The 24261-nt window shown below is 35.2% G+C and overlaps 3 protein-coding genes across 4 annotated transcripts; 2 read left to right on the top strand and 1 right to left on the bottom strand.

Annotated features, from left to right (window-relative positions):
- Nucleotides 1–1187: 1187 nt before the first annotated feature.
- On the top strand, nt 1188–4906 carry LOC105963471 (RAP release 2, galactose-binding-like domain protein, putative (DUF1997)). Its single transcript, XM_012987877.2, has 6 exons — nt 1188–1654; nt 1759–1949; nt 2143–2188; nt 4012–4094; nt 4196–4312; nt 4701–4906. Exons 1-6 carry the CDS (start codon nt 1426–1428, stop codon nt 4770–4772), a joined length of 738 nt encoding a protein of 245 aa, XP_012843331.2. The 5' UTR covers nt 1188–1425; the 3' UTR covers nt 4773–4906.
- Nucleotides 4907–11968: 7062 nt separating this feature from the next.
- Nucleotides 11969–19076, top strand: LOC105963474 (RING/U-box superfamily protein). Of its 2 annotated transcripts, none has more exons than XM_012987880.2 (8): nt 11969–12306; nt 12498–13947; nt 14589–14707; nt 16606–17172; nt 17249–17555; nt 17784–17949; nt 18060–18159; nt 18686–19076. In XM_012987880.2, exons 2-8 carry the CDS (start codon nt 12775–12777, stop codon nt 18801–18803), a joined length of 2550 nt encoding a protein of 849 aa, XP_012843334.1. In that variant the 5' UTR covers nt 11969–12306; nt 12498–12774; the 3' UTR covers nt 18804–19076. The 2 variants fall into 2 exon arrangements, with proteins under 2 accessions (XP_012843334.1, XP_012843333.1); XM_012987879.2 differs by having other exon boundaries at nt 12001–12306; nt 17781–17949.
- Nucleotides 19077–19270: 194 nt separating this feature from the next.
- Nucleotides 19271–23898, bottom strand: LOC105963472 (uncharacterized). The gene is made up of 8 exons (XM_012987878.2): nt 23584–23898; nt 22403–22612; nt 22183–22308; nt 21998–22035; nt 21766–21892; nt 19878–21686; nt 19645–19781; nt 19271–19533 (listed from the first exon to the last, which is right to left on the bottom strand). The coding sequence occupies exons 1-8, from the start codon at nt 23716–23718 to the stop codon at nt 19407–19409; spliced, it is 2709 nt and encodes a 902-aa protein (XP_012843332.2). The 5' UTR covers nt 23719–23898; the 3' UTR covers nt 19271–19406.
- Nucleotides 23899–24261: the final 363 nt, after the last annotated feature.

Below are 24261 nucleotides of genomic sequence, written 5' to 3'. Positions count from 1 at the left end.
TTGGCTGTTGCTGGCAAATACAGGAAAATTGAAAATACAGTGGAGATACTTGTCAATTTTCATTAACATAAGGGGATATTTGCTAATTAATTTCAAATCATAGGGGGGTGGTTGCTGATATTTGTTTATATATGGAGTTGTTTGCTAATTTGGTAACCAAATACTGGGAAATTAAATAATTTTACAGAATTCTACCATTGTAAAGTTGAACAAATTATGAACAAATAACATCTCAAATACTCAATAATACTTGAATAAATAACATTGTCAATATTACATTGATAAACAACTGAACTGCATTATATCTTGCATTGAATAAAACATATTAAATTGATTAAAGGTTTCAAATCTTCATTAACAACACCAGAACAATGGCGAACAATGCTATGCATATAACCCATGAAATTTTCAACAAGATTCGATCATGCCGATGGTTTTCTTTTTTCTCTTCTACGCTAGCTTTTGAAATAAGTTCATCTAACTTTTCGATATCATCTGGCACAGCTTGCTCAGCATATTCCCAACCTGGTTATTGTACAGTCACCCCAATGGGTTCCCAAGTTGCTCGATACGGGTCACACCAACAGAAAAATTGGCATTGACGAAACTGACAAGAATAATACAATCTTCCTTTTCATGGTTTTGTTGCAGTTTCGACCACCCTTATACAAGATTTCAAATTGCAGAAACAAAATAGGTTAAATTAAATGGGTACCTCAGATCCATATATGGCTTGCATTTTTTTCTCTTCGTTGCGTTGCTTGAGGTGTGAGAAGACATTATTTCTCTAATTTGCTGGGGATTGCAGAATATGAACAGAAGAAATTGGGGGAAGAAGACCAGCAAAACCCCATTATATGGTAAAGATGATATAAAACGACGTCGTTCAGTTCTTTGATGAATTTAAGGGTATTTTTTGACGCAAATACACAACCATTCGCATAATTTGCGCGTGTACTACACGAAAAGCTCTTAGGGGTTTTTGTGACCTTGACTAAATTTCATAGGGGGTATTTGCTAATAATTTTATCACATGTGGTTTTCCGGCAATTAGAGATAACGCAGGGGTGGTTTTTGCAAGAACCTCCCATAAAATGTAATGTTAAAGAGTTCCATTTTCAACCACATAAATAAAATACCTGGCCTATATATATTATCTAGGTGATAATCTTGATTTTTTTTAGGTTGCCCACAAAATTCTCATTACCCAAAACTCAAAACAAACCCTCATCATCCCAGCGCCTTTTAGCCACCTTTATGGAGTTTCCACTAACCTGCGCCTGAACGTCGCATCCCGCACTCGTGGACTTATCATACACCACAACCTCCTCCCGCACACAATTTCCAATTTATTCAATTAAAATAAATATAATTACAACAGTTTTTTATTTTTATTTTTATTATTTTTAATTATACAGAGCAACAATGGCGTCGTTGAGCTCCAATCCAACTACACTCCACTTCAGAAACCCTAGAACACCGTTCAGAAATTCGAGGAGGTCTCCCTACATCGTTTTATTGTCGAACTTAGCCTCCTCCTCAGACGACTCCGCCAAGTCCGCCCGCCGCATCTCCGCCGATTCCTCCCCCAAAGCCCGATTCGTTGCCCGGCGAACTGAATCCGTCTCCGTCCGTCAGCTCCAACGCCCCCTGAGTAATATATTGTTTCATTGTAACCGAATTTTATTTTGGTGTGTGAACTTTTTTCTGGTGGTATTGATTCGTCTTTTTTTTTGTTTTTTGTTTTTTTGGTTTCAGTTGAGTATATGAGTTTGCCGGCGAGTCAGTACTCGGTGTTGGATGCGGAGAGGATAGAACGAATTGATGACAGCACGTTCAGGTGTTATGTGTATAGGTTCAAGTTTTTCGCTTTTGAAGTTTGTCCGGTTTTGTTGGTGAGAGTCGAGGAGCAGCCGAATGGTTGCTGCATTAAGCTCTTGTCTTGTAAGGTATGGATCACTCTCGCCTCGTTTTTGCGCTGCTTATTTAGAGACCTTGTTTGTCCGTACGCGGTATTGAATTATGCGAACTGTGATTGTAGAGTAGCATAGAAGCAATCGTTTTTTTTCCCAATGCACTGTAAACGGATAAACAAATAGACGATGCTAAAATGAAGATTATTATGTTTTTTTCTAATTGCAGCTCGAGGGCTCCCCGATTGTCGTTGCTCAGAATGACAAATTTGATGGTTAGCATCTTCCCTTGTATTGTATTTCGTAACTTCTAGTGAATTTACTTTATGATCTTTGCTAAGAACGTTTTAGTTTTTAATTGCATATTCTATGATGTTATATTGTAAGTTATTTAGGTTTTCATCAGAATAGCTTAAACAAGGTTCCTATATGCCAATTTTCCAGATTCTAGAATCTTATAGCTCTATATAGAACTATTGCTTCAAAAAATAGTAAAAGAATAAAGAAATGAAATAAAACAAAACACATGTGCTCACAACAACTGCAACAATAACAAAAGATAAAGCTTGTTTTCAGAGACGCAATAGAATAACCATGGTCTTTTTCTAAAGATAATTTTACTTCCTAACCTCACATGTTGATTGATATTTTTTAAGATTACTCTAGCCTTTAAATTTATTCTCATTCGGCTACGGAGACCCCTCTATTTGGTTCCTTGACTTTTTGTACTGTTGAGTATTACATATGATTTCTCAATTTTATCACTTGATTCGTCTATAGCATCAATTTTCACCACTCAATATACTGCCTGATTTCATTAAGCCCTTTGAATTTATGAGTTTAAAGTGCAAATTTTACTGTCCTTGGTTAGAACTTTGTATGGTCTTGTCAAAATTGAATGCAAGGCAAATATTCTTGGCTTTAAATAACTTATACGGGAGTCTTATAGGTTATACTTTCCATGCAAGTTGCTCCAGGGGTTCTTGATTTTTCTCTTATCTAGTCATTTTCCACTAGGGGTGTAATGAGTTGAGCTGACTCATGGGCCTCGTAAGCCCTCAACAAAAGCTCGAACTCGTGCTCATGAGCTCGAGCTAATTTCCAATTGTTCAAAGCTCACAAGCTAGCTAGTGAGCGTTTTAAATTTTCTTTTTATACATACAATATAAGCAGTATAGAATGATGAATACGATGTATATGTGTGTGGTAATTTAACAATCAAGATCGAGCTCATGCTCATCTATATACTTGAGCTAGAGTGAGCTCGTCTTGATTTCTAGCTCGATTACAATTTACACCCCTATTTTACACACCTGAGTGCCTATGTTTTACAGAATTATATTTATACTGTAACTGAAATGTTAATTCTTTACCCTGAAAGGACTATGTTATTAAGATGCTTCTTACAAGAAACTTTGATATATGAAAACTCATGTTGTCATCTGCCTTCCCAAACCTCCTCTCTCATCCTACTGAGTTCGCCTAACATGCAATCCTCCTGCTATCTTCTTTTTTCTTCTCGGTCTCGTGCATGATTCCTTTGTTTCTCCTTCACCAAGTACACGTCCGGGAAAGCTACTTGCTATCAGAATCCTCACACCAAATCTATAGCTTCTCTAGCATTGCTGTTGCACTACTAGTGCACATGTGTGCTCTTTACCAGTTTGGTAACTGAATTCTCACTCAATTGATACGCTCGATCTATACACACGTGTTAGGAGGACTGTGGATTTTTTTTTAAGTAATACTTTGATTCTCCAGTAATGAACATTTTCAGATATTAAGGTGTGTGGAACCAAATGCACACTTGTCTAATATGATTCGTGCACTATGATCAGTTAACTCTCCCGCATAGATTCACGCGGACCGATTTAATGGTTTTTGCTCTTTAATGACAGAACTCGACACTTATGATTACGTTAGGTGGCATAAATAATGACATATGCTTTCAGTTATTCCTTTACTACGTAATGGATATGTGTTTCTTTCTTGTTCGTAGAACATGATCTGTTCATCTAGTTAGCGCCGTTTGTTTCTGAATTTTACTATATAATTCTTTTCAGGAGTCCTTTGACACTGATTTGGTATGGGCATGCAGCTTCGATGGAGAATAAGATATCCTGCGATAGCACGAGAGGTGACTCGTTGGTTCAGAAGTTGACTTCAGATGCTGTCATTGAGGTAGTTCATTTATTAATACCTCTTATTCAGTTCTTTAGTAGTGACATACATTCATATAATTCGACTCAAATCACTTAATACTGTTACTATGTCATGTTCAGGTCAACATTGAAATTCCATTCGCATTTCGTGCTATTCCAACACAGGCCATTGAATCAACTGGCTCCCAAGTGCTAGAACAGATACTGAAGGCCATGCTTCCGCGGTTTATGTCTCAGGTCTGTAAAGTATTGGCAGCTCGTCATCTGTTTGTAATAAATTCTTTATTTACATTCTCCAGTCCTACCATCTTTGCCATTTTCTAGACTTTTGATTCTTATTTTAATAAATAATTTGCAATAAATCCTCTCAACATACTGAGTACATTTCCGTCGTTGTGTTTCGTATGAAGTGAATGAATGTGTTCTTAAAAGCTTTAGGCACTTGTGAACGTAGATATTTGAAACCAGTCGGGTATATAACAATATTTTTTTCTCGTTGAAGATTTGTGCATTTACGAACTTGCATGGCTAGGAAGTAGGAATAACGGAATGAGTTTTTCTATTTGTGTCTTTTTGGGATCCTGTAACATTTTTATAATCGTCTAATTTAAATGCTATTTTTCAGTTAATGAAAGATTACGAAGCTTGGGCTTCTGGCGACACCTCTAGGCAGCCTCTTGGGACAGGTGAGATCTAAGATATAACGATCTACTTTAAAGCTAGTCGTTTGTAATATTATCTGTTGGATTATGTGTAACGCAACTTTTAGTTAAACTGGGAAAACCAACAAATGTAAGGCGACATCATCTTGTAAGTATTTATTTTATTTTATTTCGCTTTTTTGCTATTTCGAAAATAAAATTACGATTAAGAATTTGCTCTGTTGGTAAGTTTTTAGAACTCCTTCTGGCACGTGTTGCGGCTCTGAAAGCTGCGGAGATATGTTAGTTGAATTTGGGATATAGGTACGTAAAAACGTTAAATATGAACTAGAATTGCTATTTTAGTGCTTCTCAGAAATTGTACGTTCACTGAAATATTTGTTAAAAATTTGAGAACGAAAAACGGCCTTTACTGTATCGTTGTGTCGAGCTGCTTAGTACTTAGTATTGTGCTTGGCCATACACAAAACTGAAGCACATGTATAATGAATAGGACACATTGTTTTGAGAATATTGTATTCCTTAAAAACTAGTGAAATTGATTATTAATATGAAGGGTACTACAAAAAAAGAATTATGTTTTATTTAGGGTAATAAATTAAATTTATGCAATAGGTGTTGACTCAGGTTTGCATATATGATTACATAAACTTTTGACCAATGAAATAGAGAGAGTTGACTTTAGAAAAAGCAAAATAAAGAAAATAATATGGAATAAAACCAAATCTTTTGGAATCTGGAATACAATTGTTTGAGTGTTGAAAAAGTTGGTAGCAAAGCCATTGTCTTCTTTGGTACGAGGCAAGAGAAACAACTCAGTAAAACATCCATAAATTAATAACCTCGTTTAAATAATAATTTCTTAGGGTCCGGACTCGTGAAAAAATACTAAATTATTAGCTCGATAATTTAATATTTCGTTAAACTAATAGGATTTTGTCAGTCCCAATTGTATTAATTTATAAAGGTTTAAGTGTATTTAGAACTGATTTTGGACACACTGCATTAAATCAGATAAGTTCACCTAACTTCGAAATTCATGGAACTTGTGGTAAGTTATATAAATATTCAAACATACGACTTTTATTACTGCTATTTGTATATGTTCGAAGTTAAGAACGAGAATTTATTTTGGAGTAAAATTCACATTACTAGATTTTTATTTCGTTACAAGGTCTTTGAGAAGGATTATGTTCTTCCCCCGAACAGTGTTCCTTTATAAACTAAACTCTAGTTATATTGTCCCAATCATACATTTTTTGCCAGCTCGTTGGATTACCGGAACCACTAAAGTATATACCGTTTTGCCTTGCCTCCCAATTGCACACGCCATTTGTGCATCTCGAAGACATTTTTTCCGTGAAAGCATCAAACTTTTTCTCCTTCGGACCGAGTCTCGAGTTCCACCAGAAATGGCAAAAGTAGAGAGTAGTCCCCCAAATATTATCGCAGAAGTTCCAACTGAAACCGTTAGATACATACAGCTTATGGTAACCGAGATCGTCATCCCCAGATGCACAATGCACTTTCATCGGGATATTTGACCATATGGGAAGATAATTCGTGATGCGGACCTCGTATTTTGTGGTAAGGAAACAATTCTGTTCTTCTATGGCCGTAGCTTGGAGAAAGAATACACACGATAATATAATAAACGAAATGCAGTTTTTAGCTACAACAAGACTCATCCTTTTCTCTCTCTTTCTTTTCCTTGTTCTTGCGGTTACGTCACTTTTATGCACAAATGATCGTTTTTATAGGGTTCTTATAAGATAGTTAGATTTAGATTTCGGGTAATGGAATTGATTCACAAAGAGTACGTCGTTAATTCATTATTTTGATTCGAGAATATTACGAAAGATTACCACAATTGCAGATATGGTTGCGCGAATTTTGACTAACGAAAGATTACCACAATTGGAAGTTTGGATTTCGGTCAAAGATATTGTAATTTTGGTTTGAGGCCTCCACATGTTTAGCATCGACGTCGGTTAGTTTTTCGATTGTGCTAGCAAATGAAAGATTGACTCGCGAACATGGCCCATAAAGTAAATATATAATTAAATATTTAATTTATTTTGCGTTAAGGTGGTGTTTTTAAAAGCTTTTGTAAATAGATTATAAGTTTTTTTTTAACTCATAATCTATTTTTAAGTGTTTATAAAATGAACTTTAGCTTTTGCTTCTCTTAGAATAAGCAACTTTAAGTTCTCTTAGAATAAGCAACTTTAAGCTATAATTTGTTAAGCACCCATGATCCTATTAAATTTGCAAACACTCACAACTTTTAAAAATAAGCACTTAAGAACAACTTAACTTACAATCCATAATTTCTTCTTTCAAATAAGTTTTTACAAACACCACCTAAGTAAAATAAATTATATGCTAACATATATTAAGTGATGTGTATAGTTTGAAAGAAAACATCGGAATTTTCAGAAACTGAATCCAACAATTTTTCTCTATTTTTTCTTATATAATTCCAATCCGAAAAAATACAGAATATTCAGAAATTGGAGTGAAAAAAATTGTTCCAAAATTGGAACTTCTCGTATCCAAACCTGCGAAAATTGAAAACTTCGTTCCGACTTTTATCCCTAGGTGTAGCGGATAATATATTCGACAAAATTAAGGTTAAAATTATCTTTTCTTTTCTAGTCATTCCTACAAAATCAAGGTTAAAATTATCTTTTCTTTTCTAGTCATTCCTACCAAATCAAGGTTAAAATTGTCTCTTTTTTTTTGCTAGAAATTTATAAAGTAGTAATTTTTTTAAAAAAAAAAGCCATAATTTGAGTAATTTAATGAAGTAAATGTCATTTAGTCAAAAAATAAAATAAAATAAAATAAAGATAAAATAAATGTCATTTAGTCTATGGATTGGTTCAAATACAAAACAACAAGAACATCACAACAAATATTCAAAAGGGAAAACACAAAATCATACATATAGATGTGGCTAAAATACATCGTTCGTTAAACATTAATATATAACCCGACCCCACCAATCGTATAATATTCGAGCATCGCTCGTTTTCGAGCCCTATCTTCGAAAGAACAAACCATATCAACAACTTAGGATTCGAATACAATCTTATTACCCATCTCGTAGAAACCCTAAAATCTTAATTCATGGAAAAGTGATTTGTGTTTCAGAAAGAAGCTACCATATAATTTTTCTTCTGACTTAAGTGAGTAGATGTTTCTTGTATTCTTTAGAGATGGAGTTTTGCTAATTAGTTTCTTGCAAAGCAAATGCATGTGAGTTATATATCATTGGATTTAAGGCATATGCATGCATGCAGGTGAATAATGAAAGTTCTATACTATATATAACTTAACCTAATCTTTTTATTTTTATTTTTATTTTATTTTTTTAATTTTTTTATTGTACACCCTAAGCCTTTGTCTTCATGCTCATGGACATGCATATAAATATATAATTGTAAGCTTTTTTGCATATGACATGTCGATAGATTGTTCATGCCTAATTATAAATAGGGTAAATATCACTTAACCCCTTGTGGTTACAAGCTTTTGCAGATAATCTCTTATACTTTTAATATCAGCACACAACCCCCTCGTGATTGAAGGGGTAGCTTCCGTTAGTTTTCCCATCAAACTTAACCATCAATCTCAAACGTCAAAGCAATTTTTTTACAGATGATCGATCTCCTTGTGCTTTCGTTTTTTCGCAGATGACCCCCCTTTGAAGTTTGACATACGCGGTTAAGTTTGACGGAAAAACTAACGGAAGCTACCCAATAAACCACAAGGGGTTATGCATGTGTTGATATTACGAGCACAAAAATGTTTGTACCCATAGGCGTGAAGTGCTATATATAATTATATATATATATATATATATATATATATATATATATATATGCTGTCTAATAATAATAATAATAATTACTATTATTATTATTAATGAAAGTATTATAATATAAAGTAAAGTAGGTATTTGAGCTAGAATTAATAACCATGAACCTTGAGCTGATAATTCATGGGCATTAATGAATTTGAGGTTAAAGACATATCAAAGATGACAGTTAATTGATTAGGTATATAATAGAGATGGCAGAGTATGACTACACACGAGTTTTCTGACAAATTTATTTATCGTACATTCAGTTAAATGTATATATGATGATGTTGTGGATAATGTGAACCTCTTTTTTTATTATTTATGAAACATTTATTAACGACCATTTATATTAATCGATGCTACACCTTTGTTATTTACATCGTTATAAATCTGTTTAAAACACTACTTGCTAATTAAATAAACATACACATAAGTGTGTGATTATATATAGATCTACGAGTGAAATTCACTATGTGTAAATAACCAAGTGTTGTATCTAATTCCTATTGATATATTATTGTTATGTAATGTAACGAATAAAACGAGGAATTTTGTGTTTTTTAGATTAAAATGATTAGTTTTATTATTATTTAATAATTTCTTTTTGTTTGATAAAATTTTAATACTCCACATTTGATTTCTCTATGAAGTTGCTCTAATATCATGATATTTATGTGGAGATTGGTGGTGGGCTAAAAAAAGAATATATATATTTTATGGGGGGCATATATCAAAATCAGAAAAGGGCATAACACCATGTTTGATTATAGTGCAACTCCCATTTTTGTGTAAGAGTAAACAATATTCAAATATTCATTCTCTTCTAGGAACTATAATTCTCTTTTATTTTTAATTATGATTATAACCAAATGTAATATTCCCTCCGTTCTTAAATAGTTGTCGTTTTTCACTATTACACAAATCTTGAGAAATTCAATAAGTATGTTTTGATTTTAGGAGAATAAATATTGTTGGACTAAAATACCATTGTTCGATTTTTAAAATTATAAGATTAATCAAGATAATATTATACAATTTTATGATACTTTAATTGTACAATTGGAGGGGATTAAATACACAATTCGTTGATACATCAAGATAAAATCTGATTCGAGTAAAAAGTAAAAATAACAACTGGTCTGCAAAATTAATGGAATAACCAAACTTGTCTATTTATTTAATTTAGCATACTTGTCTTTACCAGCTAAATGATACTAGATAATTTATAACCATGAAAAGAAATGATGATTGGAGCATGCAATGGATAATTATTTTGAACTATTAACAAATACATTAGAACATCGATAAATCAATAACATTGCTTAAATAATTAATTAATTCGGTCCCGACTCAGGTACAATGTACTAAATTAACAATTCGCTAAATTTATAAGATAATATATATTTCTGAATTCTATAATAGACAACAAAATATGTTTTTTTTCTTTTTTTTCGTTGAAGTTGACATCGTCTTGAATTTCATTCTTCACTTTTCTTAATATTAAGAACTTCCGCTTTTGTTTTGTCAGAACTCAACAAAAAGAATATTAAATATTATTGTTGTTTTAAGAGCTTCAGTCAGAGAAACGATGTAGTAAACTATCATGTTCAATTTCATTATCTTTAGGAGTTCTATTGAGTTTATTAAAAATAATAATATCAATAATAATTTCATAAAGTACTAATAAATTATTAATAAATATATGAATATATAAATAAATAATTATTAATTTATCAATAATTTAATATTTTGCTAAATTAATATAATTTTGTTGATCCCAACTGTACTAATTTATAGAAATTTATTTAACTGTAATACAATATTTTTTGTTTAATTACTATTCACTACTGACATAAATAACTCTACCTATTTTATAGCCAAGTAATAATCGATATTTTGGGGTTTCACTTTCTATTCTTGTGACTAACAACCATCAAATAATCACATATAATATACCATAATTAAATCGAAGTATTTTTATTGATGTGGTTGTTGAAAAGTACTACAATATTATTTTATTTCATTTTCGTTCGACCAATCATTTTTTATTTCTTATAGATAAAATTATGTAAAATGACACGTGGCATTCCAATGTCAACAACTAACACCAAACGGTTTCTTGTAATTTCCCAACAATTATATAAACACTGATGATTATTATGATATAATATATATTGTAGATCGAATGTTTGCATTTATTTATGTGAAAACATTTCTAATCAAATACATGTAGATATAATGATAAATATTGCATATCAAATTTTATGTTGTACTCTAAAGAAATACCATTATACAATCAATCTCTTATTAAATTTGAGGACAAGATAAAATAATTTAAATTGAAAAATATAATACGTAAACTATATTAATAATTTTTTTAACGATTGACTAAAATGGTAAATAAATTTGCCTTAAAGTAAGAAAGTATGATCTCCAAATTAATCTCAATTCTCAAGTTTCAATTGTTTATATGAATATTTTCATATTTTGTACGTTCAGATTGATATAATTATAGTAAGAGTAAATTTAACGGAATTTTCGAGATTATATGGCATATTATCACTTTTATACTCTTTTTATCCCATTCAAACTCCACATTTTGAGGCAAGATGATCATAATATGTTTTTTTTGGTTTGTATATATCAGATTGTGGTGCATCAGAAATTGTATTTTTAAACAAAACGAGTACAAACTAGAGCACATTCCATGAAATCTAGATGATTATGTTGTATTTGACACCATAAGGGTGGAGGTGTAAGAAAAATATAGTTAATGGGTAGATATAATTATCCAAACAAAGGGTTTTTTTTTCGTAAATTGATAATATCTCAGAGGTGATTGTAATTTACCCTTATAGTAAAACTATTACGGTAAATAGCACTTCACCCCTTTGTTATTACAAGATTTTGCAGATGACTTTCTGATTTTGAGTAAATAGCACTTAACTCCCCATGTGGTTACAAGCTTGCAGATGACCTCCTTGTATTTGTAATATCAGTTCATAACCCTCTTGTGGTTAATGGAGATATCATCCGTTAGTGTTTTTGTCAAACATAGCTGCACAGTCAAACTTCAAGGAGGTCGATCATCTGCAAAAATTAAAGGAAAAATGTAAGCACAATGGGTCATTTGCAAAAATGCAGTTACTTTTGACAGAAAAAGTAACAGACACTACCCCTCTTAACCACGAGGATATTACATTACGAGCACAATGGAGTAATCTGCAAAAGCTTGTAACAATACGGGGCTTAAGTGCTATTTTACCCAAATTATTAAAGAATATGACATTTGGCGCTCCTCACGCACGCTCCCTCTTTTTCTGAAATAAATAAAAAATATAAAAAAATAAAGATAAAAAAATAAAAAAAAATAAGAAAAATGACGAAAAAATGATGGAGCATGATATTTTAACCTTTTGATGCATCCTCCCTTTTCTTCTTCATCCCTTCTCTCTCCTCTCTCCTGAATTCATTTTTCTAACAGTTTTAGTTTTCATTTCTCTCTCTCTCTCTCTCTCTCTCTATCTCAATTCTCAATACATTAACAACACACACACAACACAGATATTTGTACACTATAAATACACACACACACACACACACACATACATATGCATATGTATAATCATAACGTCAAAAGTTAGGTTTTCTTTTATGTTCTCAATTCCCACTCTGCAATCGAGGAGCATACAGCTTCAGAGGTACGTTTCCCTTTTTTTTCTCCAGTCAATTTTTGTGAATTCCGTCTTACATCGCCGTTATCTTTCTACGATCCTTCCTCATTTCGTATAATTATGTTTCTCGGATCTTAATTTCATTCCAGTATTTCTTCATCCGGCGTGGTGTTTCCCTGAAATTGTGGTAAAATCACTTTTTTTTTTTTTTTAATCAGGTGATATTATGCATCGACCAGGTGGTTTCAATCGATTAGAAGAGTACTATTCTTTGAGATATTTCGATCCCAAACTCTGGTGTTTTTCCCTAGGGTTTGATTTCTTTTCCGAGTGTAGAATTTGGATTTCGCGTGTTATTGTTTTGCGCTGTTGATAATTTTGGGGGAAAATGGATTGTGTGTCTCTTTTTGGACAAAGTTCGAATTTTTAGGACTTTTTGTCGTGGGGACTGAGTTTGTTCGTGGAAGTGATAGGTTTTCTAGGGGTCAGTAAGACATGGATGATGTTCGTCAACAGTTGCAGCAGAAACCCGAGAGCACGGAGAACAACGACACCCATTCGGAGTTTGAGAGGGGCTTAGAAGAGTTGATGCACGGGCATTATGACGAGTACATGTCCTTTGCTTCCTGCAGTTCGCCAAGAACAACTACTACCGAGGAAGAGGAGGACGAAGGGGAACAGCTCATCAGAAGGAGGAGGAGGTCGGATCTCGACGGTGATGACCTGGCGGAGTCCTCTGCTGCTAGGAGGCGCCACTCGCGTATTCTGAGCAGGTGGGCCGCCCGTCAGGCACAGGAGATGATTACCACGATCGAGAGAAGGAACCGCGAGTCGGAGTTGATGGCACTTGCTGGCTTGCACACTGTTTCGATGCTCGATTCATCCTTCTTGAGGGAGTCGTCACAGTCCCCAACTTCGAGGCATCAAGGGAATGTCGAGAGGCCCAGCACCAGGGCCTCATCCATTTTGCAGATGTGGCGGGAGCTGGAGGATGACCATGCACTGAACCGTGCTCGTGAGAGGGTAAGGGTGAGATTGAGGCATCGGAGAAGCGTGGATTCTAATACAAACGCGTCAGTAAATATGTCCGAAGGCAGGGAGGGCGAGAATCATGGTAGCTTGGGTGATGCCGAGAGTGAGAATGACTATGCTACTTGGTCCCATGATCGGTTGAGCCCACAAAATGAGAATAGAGACCATGAAAATTCCAGTCGGGAGCAATCACCTGACCTTGGAGATGTTGAAAGGGAAAGGGTGAGGCAGATTGTTCGTGGGTGGATGGAGAGTGGTATTAGTGATACTTCATCTAATGTTATGCAGAGGAATGAGAGTCCTAGAGCTGAATGGCTTGGGGAAACTGAGCGTGAGAGGGTAAGGATTGTGAGGGAGTGGATGCAAATGACAAGTCAGCAAAGAGGGTCTCGTGCTGCACGGAGGGGAGAGCAGAATAATGAACCTGAGGTTCAAGTTGACCGTGCTCGTGAAGGGTCGCCCACTGACCATGATGAAGCTCAGCCAGAGCATATACGCAGGGACATGTTGAGGTTACGAGGACGACAAGCTCTGCTTGACTTGCTCGTAAGGGCTGAAAGGGAAAGGCAAGGAGAACTTCAGGGTTTGCTGGAACACCGTGCCGTTTCTGATTTTGCACATCGCAACCGCATTCAGGTAATTTTTTTAAGTTTATTTATCTTAACATATACCATCATTCATTAAGGAGTGCTAAATTTTTTGAATGCTTGAACTTCAATCTGGTTTGTAAAGTATCTGAACATAATATTTAAATTGTTATGGATCATATCTGAGAGTTACAAATACCAAGATATAATGTGTGTTGCTCACAATTTGAAGATGGGAAGGTACTGATGGTTTTTGTTGGATAAATTTCAGCGAAGGTTGTGGTATTATGGTTCATATAATGCTAAACAGTTCTTAGTCCCCAGCCATAGGTTATATTAGGAGAAGGTTCGACTCACCTGTGTAGATTAATTTTCTCGTTTTATGAAAAAGGTTACCTTTTTGGTTCTTGTTTTTCCACATTTCCATTTTATTTTGGAACTTGATATTTGATATATCCACGTAATGCATTTTGACTATCATTAAATTTGTTTTGATGTCAATAAATTTCATTATATTCTTCTTTGTTGACTTGTATCTTAATTTTCAATAAATACTTCATTGCTATGCTAATTTTGTTAGATTGAACTTTTAGTCGTGGTACATGATTTAGTAGGTTCTTTGTATTCTAATGCCTTCTAATTTGTTGTTGTTGCTGAAGATTGGTATTTTACTTATCTTTGATATTTCAGTCACTACTTAGAGGCCGGTTCCTAAGAAATGAGAGGCCTGTTGAGGAAGAGAGACCACCATCAGTGGCAGCTGGTGAGTTAAATCAGTTAAGACAGCGTCACACGGTCTCTGGTTTGAGGTACGCCTATTTCCCCAGTCCTACATGGCAACTGTATTTTACTGCAGACTTTATCTTTCATTTTTCCATTTGCCTTTCTCTCATTTTTTGTCTTTCCGCGTCGCAGTTCTAGTGTCTTTTGCTTTAATGAGCCATTCTAGTGATGGAATGAGATTATTTATGCGAGTCGCATTTCTTTATTCGTATAAGGATAATTAATTGATTTGAGATATTCATCTTAAAGAGCCAAGCAAATAAATACGAGGAAAACTCCTAGTTTATATGATTGGAATTCAATAAGTTGTTGCCTGCCGGTGTAAGGTATACTTACGTTTATGACAATATGAAATTTATAGTATATGGCTTACAGTTGAGTGCACAAACTATTTTTGTCCTCTTCATTCCTCGAAAGTTTGGCACAATTTAAAGGTTAGTGGGATGAAAATCAGAAATATAACAGGATAACTCATGGTTATGTTTAAGCTGGCGAATGTATTGACCATCATTTATGAAAGTATGTACTTGGTTTTTTGCTAAATGCACAAGATTCACTGCTCTAGTTTTACATGATGTACTGCAATAAATTTTTATATTGTCAATACATAATTTCTACCCGTAACCTAGTTTTGTGCAGAATGAGGTTTATCAATCTTTTATGAATATATGCGTGTTACTTGATCCCACTGCATGTTTGATTTCCAATTTCTCTGTCACTCAAACTCCTTGCATATGGAGTATCCTCTTACACGTATTAGTTACTTTACTCTCAAATAGAAGAACTGATGTTTAGTTTGCACTTGTGGCATACAAACAATGGTACACCAATTGCATTGCACTCTGGCACTACAAGAAAGTAACCATACCACTATTAAGCCAAGATGTTTTTCACACTCTTACCATGATCTCCCTGCCAAAATAGATTTTTTTTTTACTACCGAGCTGATTTGTTTAAATGACCAAATAGGTTTAACATTTAAGAATATACCCATTTTAAGGATTGATAAACTTTCTGTTCCAGCTACAGTTAATCTTGTTACCTTTTAGACTAAATACGCTTAGAGTTATGTTGCAGAATGGTTTCTATTATTATTGTATTTCACATTTTTTAACCTATAAAAGCCCAAATGTCTTTCAAGTGTGCTTGTGATCTCATTTGGATTTTCTTGGAGGATGCACTAGGGGAGATGACCGTCCTCTCTTAAGATCAGTCAAACGAACCTTGGAACCCTGGATGATTAAAAAAGAATCATCTTATCATCCTTCCAGAAAAGTGTTTTAAAAAAAAAAGTCAGATAAATCTGTCAAACCTATTGTTCTCTATTTAATTCTGTTTTGTTTCTTTGGAATCCAAATTGAAGTTCCCTCTGAAATAGTTGATTAGAATTTTTAAATACTGGAGGGGATGTTCATAGATAAAAAGTTGCATATTTGGTTTTCTGCTTCTCTCTTCTTTAGAATATCCTGGTATTATTACTATTTGACATTGAAATTATGTGAGACTTTTATCTAGGAACAATCTCATACTTGTTGCCCCATTCAAATACCCTCTTCATTTCAAAATTGTATATTTTCGTCGACTCGGCATGAATTTCTTTACAATTGTGCCTCTGAAAATTCTGGTTGGAAGTAATTGGTGTTACAGAACTGCTTTAAGGTGTGCTTTTGAAGAAATAAAGTTTCCATTTTAGGAAAGATTATATTTCGGAACATGCATGACGTAGAGAAAATAAGAACTATAAATTTGGAAAAAGGGATGCCATGACAAGAATTTCAGTCTTGCATTTTGAATGTTCCCCTCGCGTTTGCCCCTTAACAAGTAATACAGCGACCAACAATGACTTTTTGGTTGGTGTCCATATAGTATCTATGGAAATATTATGTGATTTTATTATGAAGCGTGTCCGTTTACTTCCATTCAGGGAAGGCTTCCGCTTCAGATTGGAAACTATCGTTCGTGGCCAGGTAAGCAGCCACCCTGAGAACTCATCCAACAGTGGCAACAGTGGTCCTAGCAATGATCAGAGTAATACAAATGCTTCGCAAGAGGTGCAACATGGGAATCATGAAATCGGTGTTCAATTACCAGATCGCACGGCGAATATAGACGAAACCATGGCTACCCAAAGTTCAAATCAATACGTTGCACCTGATCAAGAAAGCAATTGGCAGGGACAAGTTACTGAAGATGAGAGAGCAGACCTACAACAGTCACCAGATGGCACAGAACAGACTTGGCAGGAAAATGTAGCACCTGCTTGGCCCTCAGAAACAGTGGTTATCGAGGATGCACCGCAACATCGTCTACAACAACAAGCCCATGAGGTTTGGCACGAGGATGGCTCACGAGAAGCTGTTGACAATTGGTCTGAAGGGCCTTCAGACCCTCCAAGAATGCGTCGATCAGTTCCTCATAGGAGAGCCACCCGATTCCACCCACCAGATGACGATAATGTGTACAGCATGGAACTCAGGGAGCTATTGAGCAGGTTAGTCGTCTCACTGTGTTTGTATTATATTTTTTTTTTATCGACTTACTTAGACATATTGTATTATTTATTATAGGAGGAGCGTTTCGAATCTTCTTCGTAGTGGTTTCCGTGAAAGCCTGGATCACTTGATTCAATCGTATGTGGAGAGGCGAGGGAGGGATTCTATTGATTGGGATCTCCACAGGAACTTGCCTATTCCACCGTCACCTGGGAGGGAACAGGACCAACAGAACGATGAGCAGAATGAGGAACAACGTAATGCTAATGGTAGACCTTCGTTAGTGTTGCCTACTCCTCCAGTACCTCCACCACAACCCCTTTGGCATCAGGATCTGCACCACTCTGGGTGGTCACGTCACAGTGGACATCGCTCGGAACTTGTAAGTCAACTCTCTCTCCCTCTCTCCATGTGTGTGTGTGTGTGTTAAAAAACACTTTTATATTACTACTTTGATATAGCTATGACATGGCACTGCTTGTTTTATTTCGTTATAGATATTCTTCACTTAGATTCTTTGAGGGTATTTTCGTCTCTTCTAGAAGTGTGCGTGAATTGTGGTACAATTATGTATTTAACTGAATGGTTTATTGATAATGATAATCAGCAGGATTGGGAGATGGTTAGCGATCTCCGAGCAGATGTGGCGAAACTTCAGCAAGGTATGAATCACATGCAGAGAATGCTAGAAGCCTGCATGGACATGCAACTCGAACTCCAACGATCTGTTAGACAGGAAGTTTCTGCTGCTCTCAATCGATCAACTGGTGGACAAGGTATTTATTTTTTTGGCACTCGTGCAAAAATCTTATTTGAGCTTTTTGGCAGATAAGTATACCGTTGTTATACCTCTGGCCTTCGATAATATTCATATTTGTACATGCAGTTGTAGCTGAGACATCGGAAGATGGGTCTAAATGGGGTCATGTTAGAAAAGGAACCTGCTGTGTTTGTTGTGATAATCAAATTGATGCCCTTTTGTACAGGTACGATTGCTAATTTTTGCGAGTAGGGGTGGAAATTGGAATGGAATTTCCGATTTCCACCGACTCCGATCCGTTTTTGGAACAATATTTACCATTCCGAATTTTGAAAATCCGATTTCTGAATTTTACGAATTTTTTGGATTGGAATGGGAAGATATATGAGATTCCGATTTCCGAAAGTTAAAACTTATAATATGAAATATTATGATGTATTTTATATTTTAAGGTGACTAAAAAAATGGAATTTTCCGAATTCCGCTAATTCCGATCCGAGAATTTCCAATTTTCGGAACAAGTTTTTCGTTCCAATTTTCGATATTCTGATTTCCGATTTTCCTGAGTTTATTTTAGAACATAATTGGAATTAGTTTTCTACTTCTGAAAAAAATCGTTTTTTTTTTCCGAAATGGCTACTTCGAATCGAATCCGTCTGATGTCCACCCTATTTGCAAGTGTGGTTTATCTTTTTTAATTTCGTTTGTTCTGATCTCTCTCTCTCTCTCTCTATCTGCCTTTCTCTCTCTAGATGTGGGCATATGTGCACATGTTCAAAATGTGCAAATGAGTTGGTACGTGGAGGGGGAAAGTGTCCATTGTGCCGGGCGCCCATTGTTGAGGTGATTAGAGCATATTCCATACTGTGAAAAAAGAAGATATGTAGAGAAGAAGAAGAAGATAAAAATAAGTAAACGCAGTTTAAAACTACTGTCGAGGTAAGATAGGGTGGAGCTGTCGACTTTCTGTCTCGTCTGAATCTCCCTCCGTCTTATCTGTAGATTTGTTTAGTCTATCGTTATTTTCATGGTTATATATTAAATATAATATATATATGGGGACACATTGCATTGTATTAATCGGACAACGATTCATCACTAATTGCTTCCGATATATATACATCAATTCTTTTCAAGAGGAAATATAGCAAAAGATCGCCCTTCTTTGTATCGATTGTATGTTGCTGTCCGATATTCACAGTGTTTCTCATAGTTCGAACGGTGTTTTAGTTACAAAAGTCGCGTGTTTAATGGTTAGTACTGCTCTTAAAAAAAAATCTCTTTACATTAGATTATAAAGAATCACATCACACATATATATATATATACACACACACTTTGGCAAAGATTAATCCTTTGTATTACAAACATCAACTTTGAGCTTTTTGCTTCTTCCTTAAACTTTCCGAGTTACTAAAAAAATGTCGTAAAAAAAAAAAAAGCTGATATCAGAAGCTGTTTTTGAGCAAGATTCTAACAATTGAGAGCTTTCAGTTTCATCACAAGCTGTTCTCTTTGAGACTCCACCTCTGCGTATTTCATGCTTATTTCTAGGTACCGCTCCCGAATTTCCTGTAGCTCACCTTCGTTTTTTGCGCAGCTGCCAGACAATTAAATCAAACTTATCAACATTATATACGTAGGCGGATAATTAAACTTGGTCGTTTAAATACGAGCGGAAAAAGAAAATATGTGTCATTTTATACATTACCTCTCAAGCTGTGCTTTATACATGTCGTTAGCCTGCAAAGCTTCGACGAGTTCATTCTCAAGAACTTGAATTCTCGACCCGTAATCAATTGCAGCCACAAGAGATCTTCTGTTGCAACAATCGTTTTCATTACAAACCTTAAAAAAAGAAAAGAAGGTTAATAAAAAATTGTCGAAAAATCGAATAAATACACATTGCTTTTCACATAGGCGAAAGAAAAAGACGAAACTAACCTGAACTTGCTGCATAACAAGGCTTTCGTTTTCCTCTTCCAATATTTGTATCCTCCTCTGTAAATCTTCTCTCACATTCTCGAGACTTTTCACTCTCATCAAGAATTGACTATTCGCTATTTTAATCCGATTAAGCTCGTTTTTCGTCTCGGCGTAATCGACAGATAAGGCGTCTCTCGCGAACATATCTCCCTCTAGCCTTAGAAGCTTCTCTTCCACTGCGTTTTTCTTACTCACGCAAATCTGCGCTTGTAATAATTCTTTCTCCAATCTAGAAACCTTTCCGAGAATAGAAACCCTTCCGCGTTTAAGCTCTTCATTCTCTCTCGACACGGACTCGAACGAAGCTTTCAGAAACTGATTCCGAAAGTTCGTTTCTTTAACCGACGTCCGTAAATCCAAAACCTCGTTTTGCAGCTCCACTACTTTCTGCACTTGCATGTGTAGGATAGAGTTTTCTTCACCACTGCATTCTCTGTCTTGCAGCTTCGATTTTCGCTCCCTTAATTCTTCGTTGAACTTGTGCATCGAGTTGTATTCTTCGATAAGGCGTTCGGTTGTGGACTCGAGCCTCGTATTTATTTTGCTCAGAGATATACACTCTTCTTGAGCTTCAAACAACCTTTTCTCAACCTCCTCCAATTTATTCTTCGTGTCGATCGTTCGGGACTCGATTTCTCCTTCCAATTTTTCGATTTGACTATGGAGAAACTTCACTTGATATCCCGAATTCTGCAGCTCCGTTCGATTCGACTCCGTTTTGTCGGTTAGATATCTTAATTGAGCTTCCAAACCGGACACTCTTTCCGACAAGTAGATATTCTCTTCCTGCATGTCGCGTAAGTGCTCCGCTAGCTCGGTTTCGTTACTTTCCGCCTCCGTCAATTTCATTACACCGTGTTTATTATTATAATTATTATTATCGTCCGAAACATGCGAATCGATGCTTCCACTTCGACGAATCATATCGCTTACTGAAGTACTCGAACAATCAGACAACGCGATCTCTGCCTTTTCATCACTATCCATTTTCTCATCCCGAAATCCGACGATTTCTGATTTTTCACGACTTTTCTCGACATGAAAATCGAGATTGAAATCGATAAACGAAAAGCTTTGCGACTGAAGAAGCTCTAGCTTTTCACGAGATGCTACGTTGCTATCTTCCGACGCATTATTACTGTTACGCAATTCTTTGAGCTCGAATACGAGCTCTAGATTTTCCTGCGTGAGCTCTTCACAATCTTTCTCGAGTTCCGTAACTTTTTCCTGCAACTGATCAACTCGTTTCGAATCCGATTTTGCAGCTAACACGTAAGCGTTACATTCAAGTACAAACTCCTTTAGAATCCGATTCCTTACATCGTTTTCGATTTCTGCCTCGATGATTTTTTCGTCGAGTTTACTTTCGAGAACCGAGATTTCACCCTCGAGCTCTACACTTGTGCAGTTGTTCTCCATTTCTTGAAGAAGTGAAATCAACTCGATATTCGATTCTTGAGTTTTATTCAGTTGCGAAGACAAGTTTTCGTTCGTCTCCTTTTGATCAGACAACTCTTTCCTTAAAATCTCCAAATCAACGGATAATTTTCTCGCGTTTTGTTCCCACATTCTTGCTTCCGCCTCGTTGGCTTCTTTAAACGCTTTGGGGGAATAACCGTTTTGATGTAACGGTTTTCCGTTTTGAAGCGAATGGTATGATTTGATTGGACGGTGCGGAGAAGAATACGAGCTATAAGATGCGGTGTCGTTCGATGATTCAACGGAGTCGAAGCTGTAACGCGAAATCGAGGCCGAGAAACTCGTTTCCTGATGAAAAAACGAGATTCGTAAGTACCTTCATATATTTAATTTTGAACAATTTCGAAAAACGAGAGAGTAATCTTACCCTGCTACTAAGTTCGACGGGACGAGATGGATTGTCGAAGTTGTTACTATCGGATATTTCGGATCGATCTTCGATGAATTCTGCATGCTCGTCTTTACGTGCATGCATGTTGTTCCATTTTTCGTCCCTGTTTAAAAATATTCATAAGCAGAGTGTAACAAGATACGAAACGGAGGCAAATAATTTATTTACGAATACGAACACAATCGATATTTATTATATAGAGACTAGCCTGAGATTCTTCTTCGGCGTGAGGCTTCTAACTTCAACCTACGAAAGTAACAAAGAAAATCGGAAAAATGAAGTTATCTTCGAACAAGTGGAATAGACTAATATCAAGTTCCGATAATGTAAGAAAACGGCAAATTTGCAATAATCGACGTTGCGGAGAATCTTGTTAACATAAATAATTTAAACCTGTAGAATTGTCCCATAATTGCACTTTTGAAGAGGTAACGAAACTAAAATCGGAGATTCCGAACTTAGAAAGGCCGAAAGATTTAATGTAGTCTCTCCAAGTGTAGAGCCATTTCTCGAAGACCCCTGTAATAAATTCAAATAATTTCGAGTTGATGTTTTTGCATAAAAAAAGAAATTCGAATAAATCATACATTACAAATACAAAATATTGTCTCACCGTCGAGACGAGAAATTTGAGAAGAAATTCTTCTACATCTTTAGAGCTATCAATATTATTATTGTGATCTGAAATCCATATTGATTCGGAAAGAGTTTCTGTCCATCGACAAGTTCCGTTTTTCACCGGCATTTTTTGCGATTTACGAACCGTTTTTCCCGATTCGTAAGAAACGAGAGATAGAAAGATTTTGTCCCATCCTTTAGGTACCTGCAAAAGGGGTATAATATATATGTTTGCTATGCTTAATGATTTATTACATAGAAATTAGGCTCATCTCATGATCATCAAATGCAGTAACAAGAAATTAAAATATTATTTCTTGGCTATAATTAACATTTCCTTTTTCTACATTCAACTAACACTATTGAAATCATTTTCGTTTACTGTCACCCCATGAGGTGAGGTGAAATTACGAAAAAATCTCTCACGTTTGTGTAATTACAATCAGCCCCCCCTCAACTATGAATCTTCTTACACGTTCACCCTTGCGGTGTCAGATTTAGTGAAATTTTCTAGATGACGTGAAATATTCTCCAGTTTGTAACTGTTTTACCCCCATTCGAGCTCCACATTTTGAAACAAGATGTTTTCTTTGGCTTGTAAATATCAGATTGTGGTGCATCATAAACTGCATTTTTGCACAAAACGAATACAAACTAGAAAACATTTCACATAATTTAGAAGATTCTATTGAATTTGACACCACAATGGTGGACGTATAAAAATTGAAGATTCATAATTAGGAGCTAATTGTAGTTATCCAAACATACAGGTTTTTTTTCGTAATTTGACCTCACATCAAGAGTGGCCGTAATTTACCCTTTTTTATGATTATTAAGAGTCAATTTTCTTGTTACTTTTCACAATTTGGTTGAACCCTTCTTCACCCACTATTTTGATTTTGTTGTCAAGAAATAATAGAATAAAATATAATAATAGCCCCACATAAATACAAAAAAAAAGACAACTCGGAAAAAATCAAACCAAACCCATGTTACTACAGAGCTAGCAGCAGTTCTTGATAATATGACATGTGAACATAATTTCCAATATGACACACACAAATTAAATTAACTTGCCCAATCATAATATATATTTAATTTCAAGAAAATATAGATACAGATATATACATACACACACACACACACACACACACACACTATTACACACATATATACCTGGAGAGCCTGAATATTGGAGAAAGTGAAATCAAATTTCTGTCCAGATAAATCACTCCCAGCTGTAAACGATGATGATGATGATGATGATGATGACTTGTGCCTATGTAGTTTGAAAATCTTTTCTTTCATCATCTCCAAATTCTGTATCTATATGTGTGTGTATAACTTCTGTAAAGAAAAAAACACAGAGAGAAAATGTGGGCAAACAATACATTAAGTAGAAGAAGAAGAAGAAGAATGGAGGAGAGGGTATGATGCATAATACAGTAGTATAGCTGGTGGGGTGGGGTCTGTGTTGGAGTTATTACAGTTGGGTTTTTTTTTTTTTTGAATTTGTCAACTTTATTTATTATTTAGGGTAAATTACACTCACACCCCTGAGGTCTGTTAAAATAATTTTAAGGTCCATATAGTATCGGTAATTACAATCACCCTCCTGAAACATTGTAAGAGACCCTAACGTAATAATGCAACGGATAAGTTATTCCGTTAGATTCTAACGGACTGTTAGTTTCGTGCAGTGGTCGAGACAACATAAAGCTAGTGGGTGACATGACTCTTCTAATATTTCTTATATCCTGATTATTTTATATAAGATTTAAAAAAATTCGTCTATGGTAGCATTAACGACACCGCAAGAAACAAATATAGTGAATATCGGTCCCCAAAACATGA

The sequence above is a fragment of the Erythranthe guttata genome, chromosome 6, assembly GCF_056151865.1.
Source record: "Erythranthe guttata isolate IM_541 chromosome 6, IM_541, whole genome shotgun sequence".
Lineage (NCBI taxonomy): Eukaryota > Viridiplantae > Streptophyta > Magnoliopsida > Lamiales > Phrymaceae > Erythranthe > Erythranthe guttata.
This window is presented reverse-complemented; position numbering and strand designations above follow the sequence as displayed.

Coding starts and splice junctions, on each gene's coding strand:
- LOC105963471 (XM_012987877.2), top strand. CDS start 1,426: ATGGCGTCGTTGAGCTCCAATCCAACTACACTCCACTTCAGAAACCCT. Junction 2,189..4,011: donor TCAGAATGACAAATTTGATG/GTTAGCATCTTC, acceptor ATGGGCATGCAG/CTTCGATGGAGAATAAGATA. Junction 4,313..4,700: donor TTCCGCGGTTTATGTCTCAG/GTCTGTAAAGTA, acceptor GCTATTTTTCAG/TTAATGAAAGATTACGAAGC.
- LOC105963474 (XM_012987879.2), top strand. CDS start 12,775: ATGGATGATGTTCGTCAACAGTTGCAGCAGAAACCCGAGAGCACGGAG. Junction 17,173..17,248: donor CTCAGGGAGCTATTGAGCAG/GTTAGTCGTCTC, acceptor TATTTATTATAG/GAGGAGCGTTTCGAATCTTC. Junction 17,950..18,059: donor TCGATCAACTGGTGGACAAG/GTATTTATTTTT, acceptor TTGTACATGCAG/TTGTAGCTGAGACATCGGAA.
- LOC105963472 (XM_012987878.2), bottom strand. CDS start 23,718: ATGATGAAAGAAAAGATTTTCAAACTACATAGGCACAAGTCATCATCA. Junction 21,893..21,997: donor ACGCCGAAGAAGAATCTCAG/GCTAGTCTCTAT, acceptor ATTTTTAAACAG/GGACGAAAAATGGAACAACA. Junction 21,687..21,765: donor CCGTCGAACTTAGTAGCAGG/GTAAGATTACTC, acceptor TTTTTTCATCAG/GAAACGAGTTTCTCGGCCTC.